This window comes from Dasypus novemcinctus, chromosome 16 (genome assembly GCF_030445035.2).
Source record: "Dasypus novemcinctus isolate mDasNov1 chromosome 16, mDasNov1.1.hap2, whole genome shotgun sequence".
Classification (NCBI taxonomy): Eukaryota; Metazoa; Chordata; class Mammalia; order Cingulata; family Dasypodidae; genus Dasypus; species Dasypus novemcinctus.
In genome coordinates, this window is record NC_080688.1 from 96,517,935 (window position 1) to 96,545,128 (window position 27,194).

At 43.0% G+C, this 27,194-nt stretch overlaps 1 protein-coding gene across 2 annotated transcripts in view; it reads left to right on the forward strand.

Moving 5' to 3' along the window:
- CTDP1 (CTD phosphatase subunit 1) overlaps positions 1–27,194 on the forward strand; it is a 108,723-nt gene that overhangs the window by 8,620 nt on the left and 72,909 nt on the right. For both annotated transcript variants that reach the window (XM_004462914.4, XM_004462912.4), the window contains exons 2-4: positions 21,129–21,212; positions 22,228–22,321; positions 24,708–24,836. In XM_004462914.4, the coding sequence (XP_004462971.3) occupies positions 21,129–21,212; positions 22,228–22,321; positions 24,708–24,836 (307 nt within the window). The remainder of the gene's footprint in view (positions 1–21,128; positions 21,213–22,227; positions 22,322–24,707; positions 24,837–27,194) is intronic.

Below are 27,194 nucleotides of genomic sequence, written 5' to 3' on the forward strand. Positions count from 1 at the left end.
AAGCTAAAAGCAACAACCACAAACAATGCAGGAAAAATCTTTTTTATATTTAGGTTAGAGAGAGAATCTGGAGAAAATGGAACAAAGCAATTTGTATATAGTATCTTAAAAGGTAAATATATTTTGTAAAGTTTGTAAGGGATACTTAATGAATTTTAAGTATTTAGCAGTTTATATTTACAAATTTTCTTAAGGTTTTAAGATTTTGAGCTAAACTTTAACTTATTTAATATTCACAGTAGTAATATTTTCAAATACCTCTTAAAAGACTTTCAGTAGTACTTATGCAGTGTTTTAAATTGTGACTAATACTGGTTTGATACTACTTTTTTTTATATAAAAACTTATTTTTAGAATTAGCCAGCCAGACTCAGTTTTGGCGATTCCAGTCTTGCCGGCGACTTCCGGGCGCCATGGTCAGGAGCGGCTACGTGCGTGCCCGGTCCTCACCAGCCTGCTCACGGAGGCCTGGGCTTCCTCAGCCGCCTGGGGCTGGAGCTCGTTGCCTGGACGTCCTCTGAACGCCACGTGCTCGTGCTCGCCCTTCCTCGGCTGGCTCGGCCATCAGGGCAAGCTTGACACTGGCTAGTGGGCAGGCTGGCTGCTCCACCTTTGGAGCCGCAGCATCTTGGGCGCCGGGAGGTGGGTGGCTTGTGGGTCTTTTTTGTGTGGCTGTGGACACCGTTCAGTGCTGCCTTCTTGGCTTTGAAAGCCTTTGCTTTGGCTTTGGTTTTTGGGGTGGAGGGAGGCCTCGGGCTTCCTTCTTTGCTTTTGGTGCTGTCTTCGTGAAAAGCAATATTGTTTTATTTTAATGCTTTTTTGGTGTGCTGGGTGTATTTCCAGCAACTTATAACTGATAGCTGTGTACCACAGTATTGCCTTTTTATCTTAAACGGGACTTTTTTTTTTAAGATTTATTTTTTATTTATTTCTCTCCCTGCCCCAAAGAAGACACGGAGAATGCTGTCCATGTCCATTCGCTATGTGTTCTTCTGTGACCACTTCTATCCTTACAGAGGCACCAGGAATCTGTGTTCCTTTTTGTTGCGTCATCTTGTTGTGTCAGCTCTCCATGCGTGCAGCCCCACTCCTGGGCAGGCTGCACTTTTGCGCTGGGTGGCTCTCCTTCCTGGGCACACTCCTTGCGTGTGGGGCTCCCCTAAGCAGGGGACACCCCTGCATGGCAGGGCACTCCTTATACGCATCAGCACTGCACATGGGCCAGCTCCACACGGGTCAAGGAGGCCGGGGGTTTGAACCGCGGACCTCCCATGTGGTAGGCGGATGCGCTAACCACTCGGCCAAGTCTGCTTCCCAGTTAGGACTCTTTAAGACAGGAATGCTTAAGATGGTTGGGATTTAATTTGAAGATTTTCGTGGCTCTCAGGGTCTAGTTTGGGGTGCTGGTGTGATTCCAGCCTGCAAGCCCTCACTTCCTCTCCTGGTCTGCTGCCTCAGCAGGGTGGAAGTGTTGTTAGTGTAGCTACGTGTTTTTGAAAATATAAGAGTTGTGTAAAACAGATCACTCCAAGCCACAATGGAAATGCGTACAATTTAAAGAATTCTGCAGTGAGTTTCTTTGTGGATTCTTAATGTAGTCTTAACTATAGATTTCTGGCAGTCTTGGAAATTCGTGCTTTCGTTTCTTCTTCTGCAAATGCTTTGCACTTTGCCTCTACATCCACCAGATGCCCTGGCCACTGCGGTCCTCCTCTGAGTGGCCTCGCGCAGGTTCCGAGCGGCTTCGAGCAGGTGCCGTGATGGCAGCCCCACGCTCTGCTGCAGTCGGGGCTGCGTGCCTCAGCGTGCAGCCCCACCCTCACCCCTGCAGCTCCAGACAAAACAAGGACACTTTCTCCTATTACTTTTTTTTCCCCTGCCATAATTTCAGACTTAGAGAAAAGTTGCAAGAACAGCACAGAGATTTCTTACAAGCTTCAACCAACTTCCCACATGTTAGCATTTTACCAGGTCTGCTTTTTCCTTCTCTCCCTCTGCACACACGTTCCTGTTTCTCTGAACAGTTGGGGAGTAAGTTGTAGCAGTGGCATCGCTTCACCTCTGAACACTTCAGATTCCTAAAAACAAAGGTGTTCTCTTCTGTGAGTACCATACAGTTATCCAAATGTGGTTTTCTGCTCTGCAGACCGCAGTCAGCTTTCCCTGCTCTTCCTGGTCGTGGCCTTTGTAGCAAAAGAACAGCTGGATCGTGAGGCATTTGGTTGTCGTATCTCTTTGGTGTCCTTTAGTCTAGAACAGTTTCAGACTTTATTTTCCTCAGTGCTGTAGAAGTGCACTGCTCGGTTACTTTGTGGACTGTGTCCCAGTTTGGACTCCGGCTCTGCGTGTTGGGTCGGGCGCTCCAGCAGTGATGCCGGCCTTTTCTGAGCACACGCTCTCGTGCTGTCTGTTCTGCCTTTCTGGGGAGTTCTTGGCTGATTGTGCGGTGTCCGCTGGGTTTCTGTCCTCACAGTTAACAGTTTTCCCGTGGTAACTATTTTAAGTATCTTGGGAGAGATGTTGTGTTACTACATAAATACCTTACATTCCCATCAAATTTCACCTACCCTCTTTATTTGACGATTGCTGTTTGAATCTGTATTTATGATGGCTGCCCAGTGTTGATACGCTCAGTTGCATCTTCCTTCTCCATTTGTCAGCTTTCTACTATTAGGAAAGTAAATTGATTTGTCTGTGGATGCATGAGTCTTTATTCTGTGGACGAGAGTCTGTCACTATTATTACGTACATTGGTACCCAAACTCACCCAAATTTGGGCTGAAGGCCCCTTCTGAACGGCCTGTCTGCCTTAGACTGCTTTTAGAGCCCCAGCCTGGGACTCAGCCATTCCTCCAGGAGTCCTGCTTCCTTTTAGTGGAGAATGGCATTTGAAAACCAACCTCGGGGTGCACAAGTCCCCTTTCCCCCTCAAGTACACTTCGTGCTCAAAATTTTAATGCTTGAAAGACACCCTTGAACTCTTAGCCTGTAAAAGGAGGGGACAGGCAGGGAAGGCAGGGGCCCACCTGGAGGCGGTCATTTAGGAGAGAGCTTTGAGTGGCACAGAGTCTGGTCTCCCGTCCCCCCTTGTCTTGCTCTTTCTAATGCACCACGCCGTCTAATCTTCCTATGAGAAAGTGAAAGCAGACACAGTTCAGTGAGGACAAAAAGTCCAAGTAGAGTTTTGTACATTTATATTTGTGGAAAAATATTAACTTGTTTAAAAGTTACATTTCGTGATTTTTATGAAATTTCTTTTCTCAAGGACAAACCAGAAAAGTTAACACTTCTTGGTGACTGATGTGACATTCTTGGTTAAAATGCTGTTTCTTTGTTTATGCTAGTATTAGCCGTACAGTGGAGAGGTTGCTTTTAGAATTCACAGTGTGTGACTAAGGGGGTGGTGGTCTGGCTGCAGGGGCAAGCTGGGAACCCCAAAATCCTTTCAGTGGTTTGTACCCGTTTTGTGTTAGTTAAAATCTACAAAGATTAGGGATGACCTTATCTTGAACTAAAAACGGACAGTGCTGTCCCATTTTTTCCTGATCCCCTCACTACCTACTCCCCCTCCCCCCAGCATTCCAACACATTTTAAAGTATTTTTTAGCCATGTAAAATCAAATGCAGGAGGGGAGAGTGCACTGATAGAGGTGTTCTTAGCTCTGACCCCGCCAGCAGTTTTACTAATCTTTTTTTTTTTTCCCCTTATAAAATGGAAAACTTTGTTTAAAGCAAAGGCACAAGTAACATTTCAGGTTATATGTAACAATTAAAAATTCCAACAGTTAAATGAATATATTACAACTTTACATCTCTATAGTGCATGTAATGTATTCTTCTATCATCTTTCCTTTGGTCTGAAAAGAAAGGATAGATCAATAGATGTGATGTAAAAACTTGTACTAAAAATAGCATCTACTCCAATTCCAACCAGAAAATTTAATTTCAGTAGAATTACATTAACGAAGGGTCTCATTAATTTAAAAGACTTACTGTTTTGATAATGATAGAGCATCAATAACTTTCAAGCTAAAACTCATTGTTTTAATAAAGTAAATAATTCATTTTTATCACAAAATGTCTGGTACTGTAGAATAATCCAGCTGGCCTCAAAAAGGCTTTACCAAAAAATCCATACACTTAACTTTACCTTAAATTTGAAAATTAGGGTGATGTAAAAGATAAAAAGAGAATCAGAAACAAAATAAAGATGTTAGAAGTAAAATACTTGCGGAGGTCTAGACCTTGTTTTCAATCAGAGGCAATATCTGGAGAGTAACAATCTGTGCATCAAGTCCAGAGGTGAGAAAGTTTTTCCGTCCAAAGATTAAGGTGCCCAATAATATACACATAGTCAATGGCCAGTTAGCTGGAACCAGTGTCTTAATTAGCAACATTAAATTCTTACCACCACTCAAAAAAAAAAGTAGAACTCCTGTGACGTTTAAACCGTGACTTCTTTTTCCAGGAAGGAAAGATTTACCTTTGATTTTTAAAAAGGCTTTTACAGGTATTTTGTTGTTGATGTTATTTTTAATCTAAATGGTCTTTGTTTTATTATCTCAATGCAATTTCCATTTTAATTAGATCAACTCTAGCCTCTTTTCTCAGCATTTCAACCCTGATGATACCAGAAAGGGAACCATGCCAAGGGAGCAAGTTTTTAAAAAATTGTGAGTCATTTCATTCACTTATCCTCCCTGAATATTCCTCATATTTAAATGGCACAAAAATACTACAGTTTATATAAGATCTATCAAGAGATCATTGACTAGTGACTCAATGTCTTAAACATACTTATACCAAATTGAATGAAATGGGGTTAAATCAAGGCATAGTCTTCTTTCTCATTCTAAAGGCCAAAAGATTTAAAAACTGTCTAAGGAGTATTTGAATGAAAGCACTTGAATGAGAAGATAGTTGTTTCTAGATTTTCACTACCCAAATCAGCAGTATCAGTGGATTAAGGTTTACTTACGTTGATTCTTTTCTTTTAAAACCTAATTCCTAGTTATAAACAGTACTTAGAAAATTCTCTCGGGAAAACGGACTTGGCCCAGTGGTTAGGGCGTCCGTCTACGACATGGGAGGTCCGTGGTTCAAACCCCGGGCCTCCTTGACCCGTGTGGAGCTGGCCCATGCGCGGTGCTGATGCGCGCGCAAGGAGTGCCGCGCCATGCAGGGGTGTCCCCCGCGTAGGGGAGCCCCACGTGCAAGGAGTGCACCCATAAGGAGAGCCGCCCAGCGCGAAAGAAAGTGCAGCCTGCCCAGGAATGGCGCCGCCCACACTTCCCGTGCCGCTGACGACAACAGAAGCGGACAAAGAAACAAGATGCAGCAAACAGACACAGAGAACAGACAATGGGGGGGGGGGTAAAGAAAGAAAGAAAGAAAGAAAAAAATTCTCAAAGAATAGCTTTGAAAGTTTAGAATTTGAACATGATTCTAGGAAGATGTTCTTATTTTAAAGGTCAATAACACGTCCGCTAAAAATCAGTGCTAAAATTCTGGAATCATTCTTTCTCCTTCTCCAAAGGTGCAGATGTCCTTTCAACCTTCTGTGGAATCAAAAACTTCATATAGAGTAACTGGTAAACCTTCCATTTTGAAAAGTTCTGAGTATAAGACCCACTAGGAAATTTTAGGTTTCCAATTCTGTAGCTCAGTAGCAAAAGCATGTGTTTGATTCTTCTTCTGAGTCAAAATGAAGGCGTGGACCACACTGTGGAGAGTCTAGATGGGGTCAGCAGATTGTCATCTCGGCATGGGAGGCCACACAGTCTCTCGTGCAACCGCTCAACGTTGCCATCGTAGTGCAGAAGCATTTGCTGATCTTTTACTTGAGAGGAAAAAGGTCCTTTCCCCTCCTTTTAATTTGGCCTCGATGTTTTCAAAACACCTAGAACAGGCTCTCCCTGTCCTCTCAGGCCACGTGACAGTTCTGCTGGGGATTCTCTGGCTTGGGCACACCTTTCTGTCTTCTTCACTCTGTGACAGTCACACGCTGTCCAGGGAGTTGGGGATCCGCTTGTGGACCTGAGCCCTGCTCGGGGCTGTCACGTCCCTGTACCCACCTGCGTGCTTTTCTGGCGCACTAGTCCAGGGTACAGCTGGGAGGCCTTAGTGCCGCAGGCTCTGCCGGGAACCTCACGCTGCTCTTTCCCCAGGCCACAAAACCCAGTACGGGGGTGATGACTGGCAGACAGATGGGCGGTTTATTTTATTTTACTTTCAGCAGACAGTTGTCTAAAACATTGTTTTCATCTCTGTTAAGATTAATCTTTTTTCCCTTAGTATGGCAGCAGTGGCATTTTTTTGTTTGTTTAGAAATCATTGGTTTCTAATTGTGATGCTGCTTGGGCCTTAGGTTGATAGGCACTTTGCTAAGTTGTAGTGTCTTTGTTTGATAACTTAGCTATTCTAAGTAAGAATTTTGTGGCATTTTATTTTGCATGTGATGACTTCTATACCGCTCTACCCCCCAATAAACTTTTTTGAGTGAGCACCTTGCCAGGTCACTGTAAGTAATCGAAAATGAAAGGAGCCTCGTCCTCTAAGAGATCAGTCTAACAGGGGAGGCAAAGTGTAAACTGAGTGTGTGCGATGTTGCTGGAGAAGTGTTTTCAGAAATAACATGGCCCTTGTGCTTCCTTGTGTTCTTTCGTGTTGGTTTTGTGGTCAGCTGACTTGGAGCACGAACTGCTAGCACATATTGAAGTTGGAGTGCTCTAGCTTACGTTTACAACTATAAAAATTTTTTTTAATCGATGTTTTAAAACAAATTTCATTGATAACATTTATAAAGATTAAATCCATCCGAAGTGTACAGTCATTGTTATTCAGTATAATCAGTTATGCATTTTTATCACATCAATAATTTTTATATCAGTTTCATTATTCAAGTAATAATAATACTAAAAAAACAAAACCCAAACAAAACTGAACACCTCTCAATGTCTCTGTGCTTCCCCTACCATACATAGCTGCTATTGTTTCCTCCTCTCTAGTTTATTTGTATTTATATTTTGTAAAAACAGTCTTGTATTTGCAATCTCGCCCATATTTGTATTTCACATGAGGTTTCACTATGCTATGCGGTCCCATGTTACATTGTTTAGCTTTACTTCTAGTAATACACATGCCCTTAGATGTTCCCTTTCAACCACTCTCATGCCCATGTAACAGCTCTGCTAGCCACAAACACCGTGATGTGCTCTCACCATTTCCATTCATTTCCAAAAATTTACAATCAACTTTTTAACCAATTCTGTAACGATTATCCCTCAGTTTTCCGTTCTCTATTCTCATTCTATTTTTTGTGACCTGTATTTCCTTAATTCCATGAGTTTATGTAATATATTTAGTTCATAGTAGCACAGTCGTAGAGTATTTGTCCTTTCCTGTCTGGCTTACTTCACTCAACCTCATGTCCTCCAGGTTCATCCATGTTGTCATATGCTTCACGACTTCATTTCTACTTATCCTGCATAATATTCCATCGTGTTTATATACCACAGTTTGTTTATCCATTTATCGGTTGATGGACACCTGGGTTGTTTCCAGCTTTTGGCAATTGTGAATAATGCCACTATGAACATCAGTGTGCAGGTGTCTGTATTCGTGTCACTGCTCAGTTCTGGGTGTATACCCAGGAGTGGAATTGCAGGGTCACATGGCAGATCTGTATTCAACTTCCTTAACTGGCAGATAGCCCTCCACAGTGGCTATACCATTCTACATTCCCACCAACAGTGAATAAGTGTTCTTTTTTTTTTTTACATAAATTGTTTTTTAAGATTTATTTTATTTCTCCCCCCCACCCTGCTCCTTGCTTGCTGTCTGCTCTCTGTGTCCATTCACTGCATGTTCTTCTGTGTCTGCTTGTCTCCCTTTGTTGCGTCATCTTGCTGTGCGACTTCTTCACAGTGCACGGGCCACCAGCTCTCCATGGGCGCGGGCCAGCTTGCCTTCACAAGGAGGCCCTGGGACATGAACCCAGGCCTCCCATATGGTGGATGGGAGCCCAATCGGTTGAGCCACAGCCGCTTCCCTGAGTAAATGTTCTTATCTCTCCACATCCTCTCCAACATTTATTGTTTTCTGACATTTTAATAGTGGCCAGTCTAATAGGTGTGAAATGATATCTCATTGTAGTTTCGATTTGCATTTCCCTAATTGCTAGTGATGTTGAACATTTTTTTATGTCTTTTTTTGCCATTCGTATTTCTTCTTTGGACAATTGTCTTTTCAAGTTTTTGTCCATTTTTTAATTGGGTAATTTGTCTTTTTATTGTTGAGTTATATGATCTCTTTATATATCATGGATATTAAACCCTTATAGGATATGTGATTGCCAAATATTTTCTCCTGTTGAGTTGGCTGTCTTTCCCCCTTTTGGCAAAATCTTTTGAGGTGCAAAAATGTTTAATTTTGAGGAGGTCCCATTTATTTTTTCTTTTGTTGCTCATGCTTTGGGTGTAAGGTTTGAGAAACAAACACCTACCACAACTTCTTAAATTTTTAAAAAATTTATCTCCCCCCCCCCAGCTGTCTGCTTTCTGTGTCCATTCGCTGTGTTCTTCTGTGACCACTTCTATCCTTATCAGTGGCACCGGGAATCTGCGTTTCTTCTTTTTGTTGCATCATCTTGCTGTGTCAGCTCTCTGTGTATGCGGCACCATTCTTGGGCAGGCTACACTTTCTTCACGCTGGGTGGCTCTCCTTACGGGGCGCACTCTTTACACATGGGGCTCCCCTACGCGGGGGACACCCTGCGTGGCAGGGCACTCCTTGCACGCATCAGTGCTGCACATGGGCCAGCTCCACACGGGTCAAGGAGACCCTGGGTTTGAACCGCAGACCTCCCATGTCCATTGGGCCAAGTCCACTTCCCCACAACTTCTTGAAGATGTTTTCCTACATTTCCTTCTAGGAGTTTTGTGGTTGTTGCTTTTATATTTAGGTCTTTGATCCACTTTGAGTGAGGTGTGAGATCGGGGTCCTCTTTCTTGCTTTTCGATGTGGCTGCCCTCTTCTCCCAGCTCCATATGTTGACTATTCTGACCCAATTTTTGGATTCTGGTTGCGAGCATTTTGTTGAGGATTTTTGCATCTATAGTCATTATAAATATTGATTTGTAATTTTCTTTTTTCATAGTACCTTTAACTGATTTTGGAATTAGGGATTTTGGCTTTGTAGAATGAGTTTGGTAGTGTTCTTTCCTGTTCACTTTTTTGGAAGAATATGAGCAAGATTGGTATTAGATCTTTGAGTGATCGGTAGAATTCACCTGTGAAGCCATCTAGTCCCCGGGCTTTTCATCTTTGGGAGGTTTTGGTAACTGTTTAATTCTCCTCACTTGTGATTAGTTTGTTGAAGTTTTCTATTTCTTCTAGGGTCAGTATAGTTTGTTCATGTGTTTCTAAGAACTTGTCTGCCATGTCTACATTGTCTTGTGTTTTGGTGTACAGTTGTTCATAGTATCCTCTTATGGTCTCTTATTTCTGTAGGATCAGTTGTAATGCCCCCCTTCATTTCTGATTTTATTTGTGTCTTCTGGTTTTCTTTGTCCATCTAGCTAAGGGTTTGTTGATTTTGTTCATCTTCTCAAAGAACCAACTTTTGGTTTTGTTGATTCTAATGTTTTTTTGTTGTCAATTTCATTTATTTCTGCTCTGATCTTTACTATTTCTTTCCTTTGGCTTGGTTTGGGATTAGTTTGCTGTTCTTTTTCTAGTTCCTCCAGGTGTGCAGTTAGATCTTCAGTTTTAGCTCTTCTTTTTTAATGTGAGCATCTAGGGCCATTTCCTTCTCAGCACTGCTTTTGTGGTGTCCCAAAAGTTTTGTTATGTTGTGTTCTCATTTTCACTTCACTCAAGGTATTTGCTGAATTCTCTTACAGTTTCTTCTTTGACCCACTGATTAAGAGTGTGTTGTTTAATCTCCATGTTTATGAATTTTCCCTTTTTCCGTCCATTATTTGTTTTCAGTTTCATTCCATTATGATCAGAGAAAGTGTTTTTGAATAATTTGTCTTTTTAAATTCATTGAGACCTGTCTTGTGGCCCAGCATATGGTCTGTCTTGGAGAAGGATCCATGAATGCTTGAAAAGAATGTATATCCTGCTGTACAGCACAGTACTTTGGAGTACAGTACTTCATAGATATCTGTTTGGTCTAGTTCATTTATCCTTTTATTCAAGCACTGTGTTTCTTTATCCTCTGTCTAAATGTTCAATCCAATACTGAGAGTGTTGTATAGCAGTCTTCAACTATTATTGTAGAGACATTTTTTCTTCCTGCAGCTTTGCCTGTGTGTGCCTCATGTGTCTTGGGGCACTCAGGTTAGGTACATTAATATTTAGTATAATTAGACCTTCTTCATCTCTTATAACAGTTTTGCATTTAAAGTCTATTTTGTCCAGTGTTAGTATCACTACTGCAGCTCTTTTTTGGTTACTATTTGCATGGAATATGTTTCCAGCTTTTCACTTTTCACTTGGTAGTATGTCCTTACATCTAAGGTGACTCTCTTGTAGACAATGTATAGATGGCTCGTATATATATATATTATCTAGTCTATCAATTTGTATCTTTTGGTTGGGGAGTTCAAGCCCTTAACATTCAATGTTATTACTGTAAAGGCATATTTACTGCATCCATTTTGTCCTTTGGCTTTCTGTTGTCATATTGTACTATTAGGTCTTTCTTTTTACCTTGAATTTACTCTTCTCGATTGTCTTCATTTCTGCACTCTTCTCCAAGTCTCTTGCCCTTGTTTTTTCCTTTCAGACTGCAGCACTCCTTTAATATCTCTTGTAATTCTGGTCTTTTGGTAACATTTCTATCAGTTTTTGTTTGTCTGAACTCACCCTTACCCTAATTTTTAGGGGTTTTTATTTATTTGTTTGTTTATTTATTTTCACCCTCATTTTTGAAGGACAGTTTCGACAGATACAGAATTCTTGGCTGGCAGTTTTCTCTTTCAGTACCTTAAATACATCATACCGTTTTCTCGCCTGCATGGTTGCTGATGGAGAGGTTGGCACTTAATTCATCAAGGTTCCTTTGTTTGTGATGATTTTATTTTGCTTCTTTCAAAATCTTCTCTTTAACTCTGATGTTTGTGGGGGGATGGGGAGGGGGAAACATAGGCAAGAGAGAAAAAATGGCCATCAGAATAAATTGACCAACATATTCAGACACCTAGAAATCAGCAAAAATTACAAACGTTACGAGGTTGAACATGGTGGGGTGTGTACCAAACCACGGTGGTTACAAGGTTACAGTCATCAGAGATCAAGGGCAGGAGGTGCAGGGTAGAGTCAGTCGTGAGGTAGATGTGATTCTGAGACAGGAAAGTGGAGAGTAGAGGTCCTTCACAAGGTGTTCCACATGGACATCAGATGAGGGTGGAGTGATACGCAAAGGAGAGACCAAGTTTTGCATACTATAAACAGGCATGAGACCTGTTTAGAATGAGCATCATAATAACAGGTATAGGTTACTCCAGCCAGTTTCGCAATTTCAGACATTAACCTCTTGCAATTTTTTATAAAAAAGACATCTGTATAATTCTTAACCCTCAACTATGAAGGTTCAGTACAATATTTTAATACTTAAGCTATACTGGGTTTTTCTAGTACTATACAACATTAAATAGACTCTTCAGATTTTGGGGGGTAATTTAAGTAGTCAAATATATCTTTCATCAAGGAGGAACTATTGTATCGGGATTACAATTTCCTGGCTGAAAGCTCTTCACCTTCATTCTGACCATTGTCTTTGGGGAATGGATTGTTCCGTAGGATTTTTGAGAAAGACCAGACTACTGATACATTTAGCTAGTAGACTAGCCCATTAGGAAAAGCTTAGAAGCTGGTATCCTAGCCATCTTTTACCAAAACTTTCCCCTTCACCCCTAACAGAAAGTGTGGAGCAATTAAGCATTAACTCCTCACTCCCTACCCCCGCCCTGTGTAACCTATATTCTACTTTCTTTTTCTGTGAATTTGCATATTCTAATTACTTCACATAAATGCCATCATATAATATTTGTCCCTTTGTTTCCGGTTTCTTTGGGTCAATATGTCTTCAGTCTTCTATGTTGTTGCATGTATCAACTTCATTCTTTTTTATGGCTGATTAATATTCCATTTTAAGTATGTACCACACTTTGTTTATCCATTCATTAGTTGATGGACACTTGGGTTGCTTCCATCTTTTGACAATTGTGAACAATGCCATTATGAACATGGGTATGCAAATATCTGTTGGAGCTTTTGATTCTTTTGTGTATGTACTCAGACATGGGATTGCCAGGTCATGTGGATTCTATACTTTACTTTCTTTGGAAGTGCCAAACTATCTTACACAGTGGCTGCACCATTTTACATTCTTACCAACAATGAACAAGTGTTTCTATTTCTCCACATTCTCTCCAACACCTTATGTTTGTTTAATAGTTGATATTCTAGTGGGTGTGAAGTGGTATCTAATTGTTCTTTTTATTTTTTTGCTTTTTCCTTTTAAATTTTTTTCTCAGTTTTTATTTGAAAAAAATTTTGTGGTTTCATTGTTCTTTTGATTTGTATTTCCCTAATGGCTAATGATATTAAGTATCGTTTCATGTGTTTATCAGCCATTTGAATATCTTCTTTGAAGAAATGCCTAATCAAGTCTTTTACCCAAATTTAAGTTGGGTTGTTTCTTTGTCTTTTATTGTTGAGTTGTAGGATCTCGTTATAAATTCTGGATATAAAATCCTTATTGAATATGTGATTTCCAAATGTTTTCTCCAATTCTGTAGATTGTCTTTTTACTTTCATGATAAAGTCATTTATGGAAAGTTTTAATTTTGAGGAAGTTCCATTTATTTTTATTTTTGTTGCTTGTGCTTTTGATATAAAGTCTAAGAAACCATTACCTAATGCAAGGTCCTAAAGGTGTTTCTCTGTTTTCTTCTTGGAGTTTTATAGTTTTGGTTCTTACATTTAGGTCTTTGATCCAGTTTGAGTTAATTTTTATATGGTGTGAAGTAGGGGTCTGCCTCCAATCTTTGGCACGTGGATATCCAGTTTTCTCAGCACTGTTTCAGGAAGAGACTGTTCTTTCCCTGCTGAGTAGGATAGCACCCTTGTGAAAAGCCACTTGGTCACAGAATGACATCAGCATGGCGATGTGGCCATCCCCTGGAAAAGTCTCCTCTCAAGAACAACGAATAAAAAGACAAATCCCATTTGCTTGGATCTCTGGAGTATGATAGAGACTGGAGAAGAACTCCATATATTCAGAATCAAGGAAAAAGAAAAACACCAAAATCAGGTAGGAGCTTTGCGACCCAGACCTGCCAGCTTGGACCCTCCCCGTCATCCAGGTCCCATGCAGCTCGGGAGTCAGGCAGGCAGCCCAGCTGGGCCCTCCGCACGGGTGCAGACAGAGAGCCACTCACAGCAGCGAGTTAGAACCCTGCGCTTCTCCAGGCACAGGGACCCAAGTCCGCAGAGACCCAGAGTGGAACACAAGTGGCCAAGGTGTTCCACATACACAAGTGCCCGCAGGGGAAAAAGAAGACTGCAGCAAAACTGCAATTAGAGGAAATCGTAGCAGCTGGGTAGGAACTTCTGCACAAAAACAAACAACAGATCAGGATTCCCAGAGAAGGACAGAGTAAAGAAAGTTTTTTCCTGCACTCAAAAAGGGCAGTCTCCAAAATCGTAGTGCATATCCAGGGTGAGAATCACAGGCAGAAGAACTGAGAATATCTGAATATGTAAATGCTGGGCAAGCATCAAAGAAAAGCCTTAACACAAATCCAATCAACAGTAAATCCTTAGGCAAGAAGGAGAAACTGGACTTCAGTGTTAACACAGCAGAATAATCAGATGCCCAGACATCAGCAAAAATCACAAGCTCTACTGAGAAACAGGACTCTGTGGCTCAGCCTAGGGACAAATTAAAACTTAAGAGGAGACACAGAGTTTAGAACAACTAATCAAAGAACTTCAAACAAATCTCCTAAGTCAATTCAAGGAAATAAAGGAAAATTTGGATAGAAATAAACTAATGGTGGCTATAGAGCTAAATGATATTAAGGAGACTATATGTGAGTGTAATAATCATTCAAAAGTTCAAAAAGAATAAGAAATGGGGATGATAGGCACAATAGTGGAGAATGAAAATACACTAGTTGAATGCAACAACGGATTTGAATAGAAAAAAGAAAGAACTAGTGAACTAGGGCAATACAGTCAGAAGACCAGATAGAGAAAAGAATAGAGAAGACTGAGCAGTGTCTCGGGCAAGTGTGCAAGCATATGTATCATGGTGTCACAGAAGAAGAGGAGTAAAAAGGGGCAGAAAGAATATTTGAGGAAATAATGGCCGAAATTTTCCCAAGCCTCAAGTAAGACAAATATACATGTCCAAGAACCACAATAGATTCCAAACAGAATAGACCTACTTTGAGACATGTACAATCAAAATGTCAGATGCCAAAAATAAAGAGAGAATTGTGAAAGTAACAAGAGAAAAACAGTTCACATATACGGGATCCTCAGTGAGACTAAGCACTGCTTTTTTGTCAGAAACCAGGGAGGCAAGAAGGCAGTGATAGGATGATATACTTAACGTACTGAAAGAGAAAAAGTATCAGCCCCAAATTCTTTATCCAGCACACCTGCTCCTCAAAATTGAGGAAGAGTTTAAAATATTCACAGGTAAACAACCTGAGAGAGTTCATCAGCAAAAGAATTACTAAAGAGAACACTTAATGTTGACTGGAAAAGACAGGAGAGAGAGGCTTGGAGGAGTGAAAAAGTGAAGACCTTCAGAAACAGTAACTAAAAGGGTAAATACAAAACCCAGTAATAGTATCCTCAATATGTATTTCTACTTTTTAATTCCTATAAGACTCAGAGTACATTTGAACAGGAAAAAGTCATATTTCCTGATAACAGACATGCAAAATATAATTGAGATAATATGGGACAAAAACAAAACCCAGTGGAGGAAATGGAAGGATATAGGAGCAAAGACCACGTATGCTGCTGAAGCTAAGTTGGTATTTTTTCAAATGAGCGGCTTATAGATGTAGTTTGTGTAATTCAAACTCCAGGGTAACCACAAAGAAAATATTTTAAAAATATACAGAAACAGAAATGAGAGGGGGATCGGACAGATACATCACAAGAAATCAACTATACCAAAAATGAGGCTGCTATAAAGGAAAAGAGACAAAAAAGATGTGGCATATAAAAACCTAAGGACAAAATGACAGAAGTAAGTACTGCCTTTACAGTAATATAACTGCTACAAGAGACAAGGACACTATAATGATTAAAACAATCCACCAAGAATAAATAACAGTCATAAATACTTATGCTCCTAAACACCTGCCCCAAAATACATGATACAAACTCTGGCCAAAACTCAAGGGAGAAGTAGACACCTCTACAATAATAGTTGAGGAGTTCCATACACCACTTTCATCAATACATAGAACATCTAGAGAAAAGATCAGTAAGGGAAGAGAACTTGAATTATAAGATAAATGAACTAGACCTAAATGACATATGTAGAACATTGTACCCCCGAACAGCAGGACATACATTCTTCTCAGATGTACATGGCTCATTGTCTAGGATAGACCACATATTGGGTTATAATGTAAGTTTCAGAAAAGTCAAAAAGATTGAAATCATACAAACTGTATTCTCTGACTACAATGGAGTGAAACTGGAAATAATAACAGGCAGAGAATGAGAAATTCCACACATATAAGGAAGGTAAATAATACACTCAGCGGGTCAAGGAAGAAACTATGGTGGATATCAGTAAATATCTTGAGATGAATGAAAACAAGTACACAGCATATCAAAACTTGTGAAATTCATAGCCGTAAATGCGTATATTAAAAAAGAGAAGGAGCAGATGTAGTTCAAGTGGTCAAATGCCTGCTTCCCATATACAAAGCCCCAGGTTTGATCCCTGGTACCTTCTGAAAAACAAAACAAAACCTCCCATTGAAGAGTGGATGTAGCTCAGTGGTTGAGCACCTGCTTCCCATGTACAAGGTGGTTCAATCCCCGGTACCTCCTAAAAAAAAATCAAAGACGTAACTACAATCTGGAATAACTAGAAAAAGAACAGCAGATTAAATGCAAAGCAAGCAGAAGGAAAGAAATAGCAAAGATTAGAACAGAAATAAATGAAATGGGGGAAGGTCAATAGAGACCATTAACAAAACCAAAAGTTAGTTCTCTTAGGAGATAAAATTGACAAACCTTTAGCTAGAATAACAGAAAGAGATGAAGATACAAATAAATAAAATCAGAAATAAGAGGGGGCCGTTACTACTGACCCCACAGAAATAAAAAGGATCATAAGAGGATATTTGAACAACTGTGTGCCAAGAACTTAGACAAACTGGATGAAATGGACAGATTCCTACAAACACACAAATAGCCTACACTGTCTCTAGAAGAAATCAAGATCTCAGCAGACCAGTTACAAGTGAAGAGATTAAATCAGTAATCAAACAACTCCTAACAAAGAAAAGCCTGGACCAGATGACTTCAAAGGTGAATTCTACCAAACATTCTGTGGCAGTTAGAAATTATTTTATGAATCCCAGAAATAGAAATACTATGTTTGTAACCGAATCTGCTCCTCTGGGCAGGATACCCTTTGGTTGCATTAAATTCAGTTGAGGGGCCTTTGATTAGATTACATGATAAGATTGCTTTAGGGCTTTTGGTAAGATTGCCTTAAGGCTTTTGACTCAGGTTGGGTCCCACCCTCTTGCTGATTCTGGTATAAATGGACTCACACAAATACGGGAATAGAAGAAAACTTCTGTGTTTGATTCTGCCATGTGAGAGAAAAGATCCCAGTTTTGCCCACAGCTGAGCTACAAATAGAGAAACCTTAAGAGACAAGCCCTGTGCCAGCTTGCAGGCGGACTCTGGAAGAAAGCAGAGCAATGGAGCCCGAGAGAGTAACCCGAGGGAAAGGCAGAGCTCGCTCACCCTCTTGTTTCAACACTTGGTGGCTGCCTTTGGTAAGAAAGCACCTCTTTCGGTGCCTGGAGCTGGACTTTTCACAGCCTTGGAACTTTATAAGTTTTTACCCTAAGTAAATGCCCTTTATAAAAGCCAGCCCATTTCTGGTACTTTGGCAAATTAAAACATAATCCAAAATGAATTAATACCATTCCTGCGCAAACTCTCCCCAAAAAATGAAGAGGAGGGAGCACGGCCTAACTCGTTCTATGAGGCCAGCATCACTCTAATACCAGATACAGAAGTATTTGGTATGTGAAAATAATATTACAGACCAATTTCTCTTTTACCTATAGATGCATAAACCTTCAACAAAATACTAGCAAATCGAATCCAGTGCATTAAATTATATACCACAATCAAGTGGGTTTTATCCCAGGTATGCAAGGATGATTCAACATAAAATCAATTAATGTATTGCACAACATTAACAAAATTAAGGTACAAAAACCACATGATCATCTCAAGGGCACAGAAAAGGCATTTGACAAAATCCAGCAACCTTTCTTGATAAAAACACTAAGAAAAACAGGAATAGAAGAAAACTTCCTCAACATTTTCGATAAAGGGCATATATGAAAAATCCACTGCTCATGTCATACTCAGTGGTGAAAGACTGAAGGTTTTCCCTCTAAGATCTGGAACAAGTCAAGAATGCCCACTCTTTATCACTGTTACTCAACATTGTACTGTAAATTCTACCCAGAGCAGTAAGGCAAGAAAAAGATATAAAAGGCATCTAAATGGAAAGGGAAGCAGTAAAACTCTTAACTATTTGCAGATGATATGAGCCTATATATGGAAAATTCTGCAAAATCTACAACAAAGCAACTAGAGCTAATAAACAAGTTTCGCAAAGTGGTGGGGTACAAGAACAACTTGCAAAACCAGCCATATTTCTATATACTAGTATTGAGCAACCCCAGGAGGGAAGCAAGGAAAAAAACTATTTATAGTAGCAACTAAAAGAATCTAATATCTGTGAATAAATTTAACTAAGGATATAAAGAACATATACATGGAAAACTGTAAAATATTGCTAAGGGAAATCAAAGAAGATCTAAATAAATGGAAGGACATTTCATGCTCATGGATTGGAAGACTGAATATTGTTAAGATGGCACTTTTACCCAAAATGATTTACACATTTAAGGCAATCCCAGTAAAAATTCCAACAGCCTATTTTCCATGAATGGAAAAGCCAATCGTTGGAATGGCAAGGGACCTAAAATAGCCTAAACCATCTTGAAAAAGAAGAACAAAGTTGGAAGGCCCACATTTCCTGACTTTAAAACTTATTACAGAGCTATAGTGGTCAAACAGCATGGTATTGGCATGAGGATAGACATATAGACTTCTGGAATCAAATTGAGAGTTCAGAAATAGACCCTCAAATTTATGGCCAGTTGATTTTTGACAAAGCTGTTGAGTCCATTCAATTGGGAAAAAATAGTCTCTTCATCAAATGGTGCTGAGAAAAATGGATATCCATATGTAAAAGAATGAAGGAGGATCCTATCTCACATCACATAAAAAAATTAAAATGGATCAAATTCCTAAATATAAGAATCAGGACTATAAAACTCATAGAAGAAAATGTAGGGAAGCATCTTTGGGATCTTGTGTTAGGCCATGGTTTCTTAGATTTTATACACAAAGAATAAATAGCAAAAGAAAACAAATATTTAAATGGGACCTTGTCAATATTAAAAGCTTGTGTGTGTCACAGGACTTTGTCGTGAAAGTGGAAAGACAACCTGTCCTGGGAGAAAATGTTTGGAAACAACATATCCAATAAGAGTTTAATATCCAGCATATATAAAGAAATCCTATAACTCAACAATAAACAGACAAACAACCCAATTAAAAAATGGACAAAAGACTTGATTAGATATTTCTCCAAAGTGAAGATACAAATGGTTCAAAGCACATGAAAAGATGCGCAACATCATAAGCTATTAGGGAAATGCAAATCCAAATCATAATAAGAATCAGTTCATGTTCATTAGTGGCTACAGCTAATAAAACAGAAAATTACAAGTGTTGGAGAACTAGGAAGACTCATTCATTGCTGGTAGGAATGTAAAATGGTGCAGCCACTGTGGAAGACAGTTTGGCAGTTCCTTAGAAAGCTAAATATAGAACTAGAGTATGACCTGGAAATCTTCCCCAAAATAATTGAAAGTAGGGACTCGGATAGATATTTGCATATCCATATTCATAGTGGCATTATTCACAATTGCCAAAAAAAGATGCAAGCAACCCAAGTGTCCATCAACTGATGAATGGATAAATAAAATGTGGTAATTATTTCCAATGGAATATTATTTAGCTATAAAAAGGAATAAAGTTCTGATACATGTGACAATATGAATGGCCTTTGAAGACATCATGCTGCATGAAATAAGCAGAACATTAAAGGACAAATATGGCATGATCTCTCTGATATAAAATAATTATAATGAGCAAACTCATGGAGTCAGAAACTAGAATATAGGTTACCAGAGACTGGGTTGGGGGTACGGAATGGAGAGTTAATGCTTAGGTTGTATAGACTTTTTCTTGGGGCTGATCGTAAAGTTCTGGTAATGGATGGTGGTTGTGATAGCACAACATTGTGAACGTAATCAGCAATGAATTATATCTTTGGCTGAAAGGGGAAATTTTAGGTCATTTATATGTTAACTAGAATAAAATGTAAAAGAAAAAACAGTACTGTACAATACAATGGGCCATATTATAAATGATGGACTATAGTTAATAATGCAATTATGAAAATGTTTTTTCATGAATTGTAACAAAAGTACTTCACCAATGCAAGATGTTAATGTTAGAGTGGTATATGGGAACTCTATATTTTATATATTTTATGCATGATATTTCTGTAAACAACCTCTAAGTTCTCTAACCAAGAAAAATTATTAGTAAAAAAGTAAAGGCAGGTCGTATTTAAAAACAAATCAGTTGGCTGCAACTGTGCAGGATGGTTTCTCACTCATTTATGTTCTGTGGCCTGTCTTTGTGCCAGGAGCTGGCTGTTCTGATGACTATCACTTTGTAATACATCTTAAAATCAGGAGGTGTGATCCCCCAACTTTGTTCTTTCTCAAGGTGGTTTTAGGTATTTTGGACCCCTTACCCTTTCATATGAATCCAATGATTGGCTTTTCCCTTTCTGCAAAAGAAAGGTATTAGGGTTTTGATTTGGGATTGTGTTGAATCTGTAAATTGCTTTGGGTAGAACTGACATTTTAATAATATTTAGTCTCCCAATCCATGAATATGGTATGTCATTCCATTTATTTAGGTCTTCTTTCTTTTCTTTTATCAATGTTTTGTAGGCTTTACTCTTGTTTATATATTAATCAACTTTATTGAGGCACAATTTGACTACATTAAAGTGCATGCTAACTTTAAGTGTGCAGTTAGGTGTTTCATTTTGTTTTAGGAGGTACCAGGGATTGAACTGGGGACATGGGAAGCAGACACTCAAACCACTGAGCTACACCTGCTCCCAATTTGGTGGGGAGACATTTACTGCTGCCAGGTCTCTCTGTTGGAATAGCCCTACCCTTAGTTGCTGTGATAGTCCTGATTCTGCTGCCTCATTGATTTTTTTTTGGGGGGGGGCAATACTTTAAAAAATATTCTACTTCTAGTATTTAACAAAGTTTCAGTTTTTACATTCCTTTTTAGAAGTGTATGTAACAAGACTATGTATAAATGTGGGCTTTGAGGCTGTTTCTCTGTTCCCCTAGTTTCTTCTGCTCAGACTTCCTGAATTCTCTCAGCTGCTTGTGTGTACTGCAGGGCAGTTGTGTTTTTTCCACGAGAGGCACCTGCGGGCGGACCCATTGTTGAAGTGGCCTAGTCCCTCAACTTTGCGGGCAGGAAGGACATCCCGGGACAGTTCAGCCCCAGTTAAGCCAGGCTAGCGGTGGCCGTGGTGCTGAAATCTCAGCTGTGTTCCCCCTCGATGTTTCTTTAAGCACAGAGTGATGAAGCAGGAGATTCTGGCTCTGTATTAAGATGTACTAACAGATGTCTTCCCTTCTTCGGTTTTGTAGCGCTGTCTTGGTGAGGCTGGAAGGATGTAGCCACCCAGTGGTTATGAAGGGCCTGTGTGCTGAGTGCGGTCAAGACTTGACCCAGTAAGTACAAGGGAGGGGGACTGTGTGTTTGTCAGGTTGGGGATAAGTGGGTTCAAGTACTAGAAGAGATGAAGGGTCCAAGGACAACAAAAGTAGTCACAGAGGCCTTGCGGTGCAGTTAGAGGGGCAGGCATTCCCCCTCCGTGCCCTCTTGCAGGCAGACCAGCCTCTGGGAGGTAGTCCTTTTTATCTCATTCCTTTAATTTCTAAAAGCACTCTTGTTTGGAATTCTCAGGTGGGGTTCCAAAGGTGGGGTGGAAAAGCCCTGGAGTTTTTGTTTATTCTTTCGTTTATTAGGTAGTTTCATTGAGATGCAGTCACACACCGTATGATCCTTCCAAAGTGTATGATCAGTGGCCTCTAGTACAGTCACAATGTCGTGCATATATCACCACAAATTTTAGAACTGCTTCATTACTCCAAAAAGAACACTCCACACCCTTTAGCCTGCCTTTCCTTCGTCCTACATAACCACTAATCGAATCTCATCTTTCTAAGTTGGTTTTCACTTACATTCTGTATAAATGGAACCATACGATATGTTACACAATACATTTAGTTCATAGTAGTGCAGGTGTGCGTTTGTCCTTGTTTCACTCAACATGATGAAGCCCTGGAGTTCTGAGGCTGGGTTTCCGGTGCTGGCTGGGTAAATGCCTGCAGTTGTGTAACGCCCTTTGCCTGTCTTGACAGAAGACCTGTTGCATGCACTGTCTTCTCACTGTGTGTCCGGGTGAGCTGCTGGCCCCAGGGGCTGAGCGCAGGTGGTTGTGCTTCCTGGACGGTCCACTCAGAACCTTCTGAAGGCTGTGTCAGGTGTACTGCCCAGGGGACGGTGTGTTCCCGTTCTCCTGTCTTTTTCAGACCGTGGAGGACATTTCAGTAATTGCCAGTGGAATAAAACTCTGAGCTCATTAATTAAGTTAGAAATTAGAGTCCCATTCCTCCAAGCATGCTGATACCTAACCGGTGAACCTGAGTTTGCGTCTGAGCGGCCTCTTCTGTGCGCCCACAGGATGCTGAGCAAGAACGGCACACCACGCGGGCCCCTGTCCACGGCCACTGTGTCGATGGTGCACAGCGTGCCCGAGCTCATGGTGAGCTCCGAGGTGAGTGCAGGCTCCGCTCCAGGTGCAGCAGGCTGCCTGCAGCGGCTCTCTTCTCTCGGGTGCCTGGGCAGCGTGCGGGACTCAGGTCCTCTGGGGTGGGAGCTGCCCCAGGGACTGCTGGCATAGCCACCCTCCTGGGCACCTGTTCTAGACCATGAGGTTTCCGGAAGCCGGGAGTGCTCTGAAGAAAGGTGAGCTTGGCCAGCGGGCAGTAGGCCATTAGGGGCCAGCAAAGGCTGGCCGAGGGCAGGAGATGGGCCGCACACCAGCTCTGTCGAGTATCGGCTCCCCTCTGGTGCCTGGGGAGGCCTTGCAGCCTTTGTGCGGGGAGGCGACGGAGTCAGTTCTGGGAGGCGGCGTGGCGGGGTGCGAGGCCTCCTCCAGGGGCCGTCGAGCTGGCCGGGTGAGGGTGGGAGGAGGGAGCGCGGCAGGAAGACCCCGCAGCAGCACTGCTTGAGCGCGTCTCTGGCCAGTGCCTTGCTGTCGGGGTTTTACAGGAGAGCAGATCCCCAGGCCACCGCTTGGGGGCGATCCCCGTGCGTGTGGGCACAAACACTCGCAAGTACACAGGCTTTCGGGGAAGAGCTGTTGGGAAGGTTTCTCGGTGCGCAGCCAGGGCTAGGCTGGCGCCAGGGGCAGAATCCCTGCGTGGGTGCGTGCTGCTCTTCTTGCCCCGGACTTGGTGAACACCAGAAACGAGAGAAGAATAAACACGTGCTCTCGTTGCCTGCTCTGGAGAGGAGCAGCTGTTCCGTGATGCTGCGTAACTGGCATCAGGCAGGTGGCTGGGTCCAGCTGGCTCCCTGGTCACTGGCTGGGTGAGCCCCAAGTCTGTGGTTGTAGATGCTGTTGCCGTTGGACAGCTCCGCCACCAAGTCGGGCAGGGGTGCTGGGGGCGCAGGCTTTTGGTGTGGGGGAGGGGAACCACGCAGAAGAGCATGTGAAGAATGGATTTAATAGAAACATTCACAGACGAAACTTAAAGGGAGGGAAGGTGGGTGGGGACATAGCGTGCCAGACGAGAGACGGACTCGGGCCGCCAGGCGCCCGGAAGCCTGGGTGCTGCTTGTTTCCCAGTTCCCCTTACTGCTGGTATGTTTGAAAATTTCACAATAAAATTTGAAAAATTGTACTTTTTTCTAACTTAAACAAGTTATCCACGATTTCATTGTGTTCAGCTAATATTCCATGTGCAGTTAAATTACCCTGATTCTTAATCTCTCCAGTTTGTCTGTGGCACCCCGAGTATGCTCTCGAGCCTGAAAGGCGTCTGCGCTTGCCTGCACCGTGCCTGGGTGCTTGCGGCACGGCTGGGCCAGGCAGGGTGCCCGCGGGGTCTGTGGCCCCTGCAGCGTTCCTGCTGAAGGGCCTTGGCCTCCGTGTTTGTAGCAAAGCGAAGAATGTATTTATTGGTAGGGGACTTTGGGGGAAAGGACTACTTATTCAGATACAAAGAAACTTGGGTTTTTCCGTCGAGTGGCTGTTAAATTTTTCTGTGTTTCAAGAGTCACTGAAGACACGTTGGTTTCCAGGCCCCTGGGCCTGCTGTTGGCTCCCCCGTGGGGAGGGCGGCCTCTCTGGGGTGCATGCGCCCTCACAGGGCTGTCAGCTGGTGGAGGAGACCCTGTCTGCACCCGGGCTTCACAGGGGCCTGTGGCCTCTTCTTTAAAACCCAGGTTTTAAGAATCTCAGTTCCAGAAGTGTATGCTTTTGTAAATAATTAGGACATTTTTCAGTGTGATTAATTAGATTTGTGCTTTAAAATGGCATACACCTACCTCAGTGTATTTTTTTGTGAGAAAGACAGATTTCAGGGACATGCTTCTGGACGTTTCGAACTACTGAACGTAAACATACAGGTGTGTGTGCATGTGTGTAGACTATATGTGAAACAGAAGCAGGAAGTTTGGGGATAAAAAGAGAGGACAGCGGTGCCCATTGCTCACTCCCGAGAGGACGGCCGTTTGCCTGTCCCCTCCAGGAGAAGCGCAGCCAGTCCTCCAGGCCGACCCACAGGGCCGGCAGGCGCTCAGTCACAGTAACTGAACACGAGCGTGGCGAGCCGGGCCGTGAGAGGCCCCCTCGCCGAGGGCAGCCCCGGTGCTGGTGCTGACCACAGCGGACCCCTGGGCTTTGAGGGACAGCAAGAGCGTGGACCCGAGGGGCGTGGTGGTGCAACATGCACGTGCCAGCTGAGCATGCCACTGCCGCGCGTGACCCGGTGCGACACGTGAGCCCCTGGGTTCCTCTGCTGAGTTGGGGGAGGGTGTCTGGACACCTCCGTCTTGCTTTATTTCGTCTTTCCTTTCATTTTTTTTTAAATGAAATTGAACTTCACTTTAGTCCCCATGCACGTGCGTTGTCATTTCTCTTCTTCTGATTTCAGCAAGCTGAGAAGCTAGGGAGGGAGGACCAGCAGCGCCTGCACCGGAACCGAAAGCTCGTGCTCATGGTGGACCTGGACCAGACCCTGATCCACACGACGGAGCAGCACTGCCCGCAGATGTCCAACAAGGTAGGGGTGCTTAGGACAGTGCCCCGCACGCACCGGCCCCTCCCACTTCCACAGACCAGCCTGGGGGGGCACTGAGTGCCCTGATACAAGGCTGTGCTCCCCGGCCGATGCCCGTCAGTGCACCGAGCTGGTACCGCCCCTCGGAAGCCGGTGGGCACTTCGGGCACAGGTGCAGGCTCCCCGGCGCTTCCCAGTTGGGGAGCCTGGTGCCTGCAGTGGGACGTGATCCATGCTAAGGGGGCGGCTGCACTGAACTTGGAAGAGGGGCTGCTGCCTCCTGAGCACCCTTGGCCAAGAGCCAGGCGGCCAGGAGGGTGGGCTCTGTGTGGGGCAGGGGAGGGGGGAGGGAGGCACGTGCTGAGACAACATACTTTAGTATCTCCCCAGGCAGACACAGGGCCTGAGAGGGAGGATTTGGGGGCGCTGCTCCAGATTCTGTAGGAGAGAGCGGCGCTTATGTTACCTGCAGGAGGAGTGGAGTCGGAGGGGCCCTTTAGTGGGGAGGACCGGGTGGTTTCAGGTGCCCTTGGGTCACTGGAAAGTCAGGATGTGCAAGAGAGCTGGGCTGGATCCACCAGGCTGGGAGTCGGCCTTGGACGGGCTCTCCAGGGAAAACCCAGAGTGAGACGGGAGGGCGCACATCAGCCTGTCCCATATTTCGGCTGTTTGCTCAGTCTGGAGCCTGAGACCTTCTTAGAAGCTTCCCATGCCTGCCACCAGTTGCCAGTCCAGAATCGCACCCACTCACACCAGCACTGACCGGGTGCACTCCCGACGTGGAGTGAGCAGTTTCAGAGGTCTTTGCTCTGAAGCCCGTATACGGAGACTCCCACTCGAGGTCTGCTTGCCAGTCTGCTGATTTCTGCAGCTCCCAGGGAGGACTGAGCGCCAGGGGGAGGCACTAGGACAGCCTTGGGAGTGTGCCTGGCAGAAGAGTCCTGAGCAGGTGGGGTGGGGCGGCAGGTGGCAAGGGGCCCCTTACCTGAGCCGCCGGGCACTAGCGATGCTCACACACCAGAGTGTGTGGAAATCAGTGAGCGAGAACCACACGTAAAGCTCAGCTATAAACTTCATCCACGTGCGGTATGGCCTTGCGATTTGTATTGTCAGGTGGCACGCACGCCCACACTCCACGTGTGGTGGTAGCACGCAGCGGCAAGGGCAGCTGGCGTCGCCCGCTGTGCTATGTGCCCGCCCAGGATAGAGCAGAGCTTCTTAGGGCCAGACTTCAGTTATGTTGACTGCCTCTGATGTCTTGGCTCTGTAGGAATGTGCCACGAGCTCTTCTAAAATCCCTCCGATTGTTTCTTTACCTCCTCCTCTGCTCAGGAATGTTTTCAAAAGAGACAGGCGCTTGGGGAAGTGCCGTGGCTGTGTGTGCACCGCGTGTGCCGCCTCGCAGTCTGCCTTATCATGCCTTTGAAGTGGGCGTTCTCGGGAGTTTTAAGGACGGCTGAGCTGGTCACCACGCACCTGGGGGGCTCCACAGCCTGTGGCCTGGGGAGCAGGTGGGCCGATGGCCACGCAGGGTGGCCTGAGCTGACGCAGGGCCTTGTCCCTCCCGGGCCCCGACCTGCCCCCACGCCGCACTGCAGAGTCCTGCCTGCAGCGCCCAGAACGTGCTTAATCCTCAGTTTGGGAAATCTGAAGTTAGATTTTTAAGGAAGGTCCAACTATTGGACTTTTCACTGTTGAGTAGGGTAAAAGTTGTTTATGAAATATCACATCCCCAAGTCTTTTAACAGAAGAGCCTCATCATGAGGGTTTCACTAATTTATAGCTCGTAAAAACTTAACTCAGCCCTAAGGTCAAGTTTACCTTGTTTTTTTTAAAATTTGTTAATAATTTTTTAAAAGGAGAAATTTAATATTAAATGGGATTAAGAGAATCAAGGTTTAACTTTCTGAGGAAAATTAACTTATCTGCACATTAATCATGTGTAAATGAGTTCATGCTAATTTCATCTGTCAAGCTAAAGACAATTTAGAATGTTGCTTCACTGTAGTACTTGAAAGTTAATAAAGCTGTATGTAGTCTATGAATCAGGCTTTCAACAGTTTGATTTTAATTGTAATTTTGTTTCAATGTAGTATTTTGAAGTTTGCCCTCTTAAAATTAAGTTCTATGGGAATATCTTGTTGACTTTTATCAGTAACAATAAAATACTGTCCACGGATTCCGAGGAGATCCGAGCAGTCTGCCGAGGCTCTGCTGTTTGCCAAATATTCCTGGTTGAAGAAACCAAGGCATAAGCCGCACGTTTTAGGGATACTCCTCTCTTGTCAGGGTAACAGGATGGAACGAGAGTCAGGGAAGGTGAAGGACCGCTGGTGCCACCGCACCTTGTAGCCAAACCAC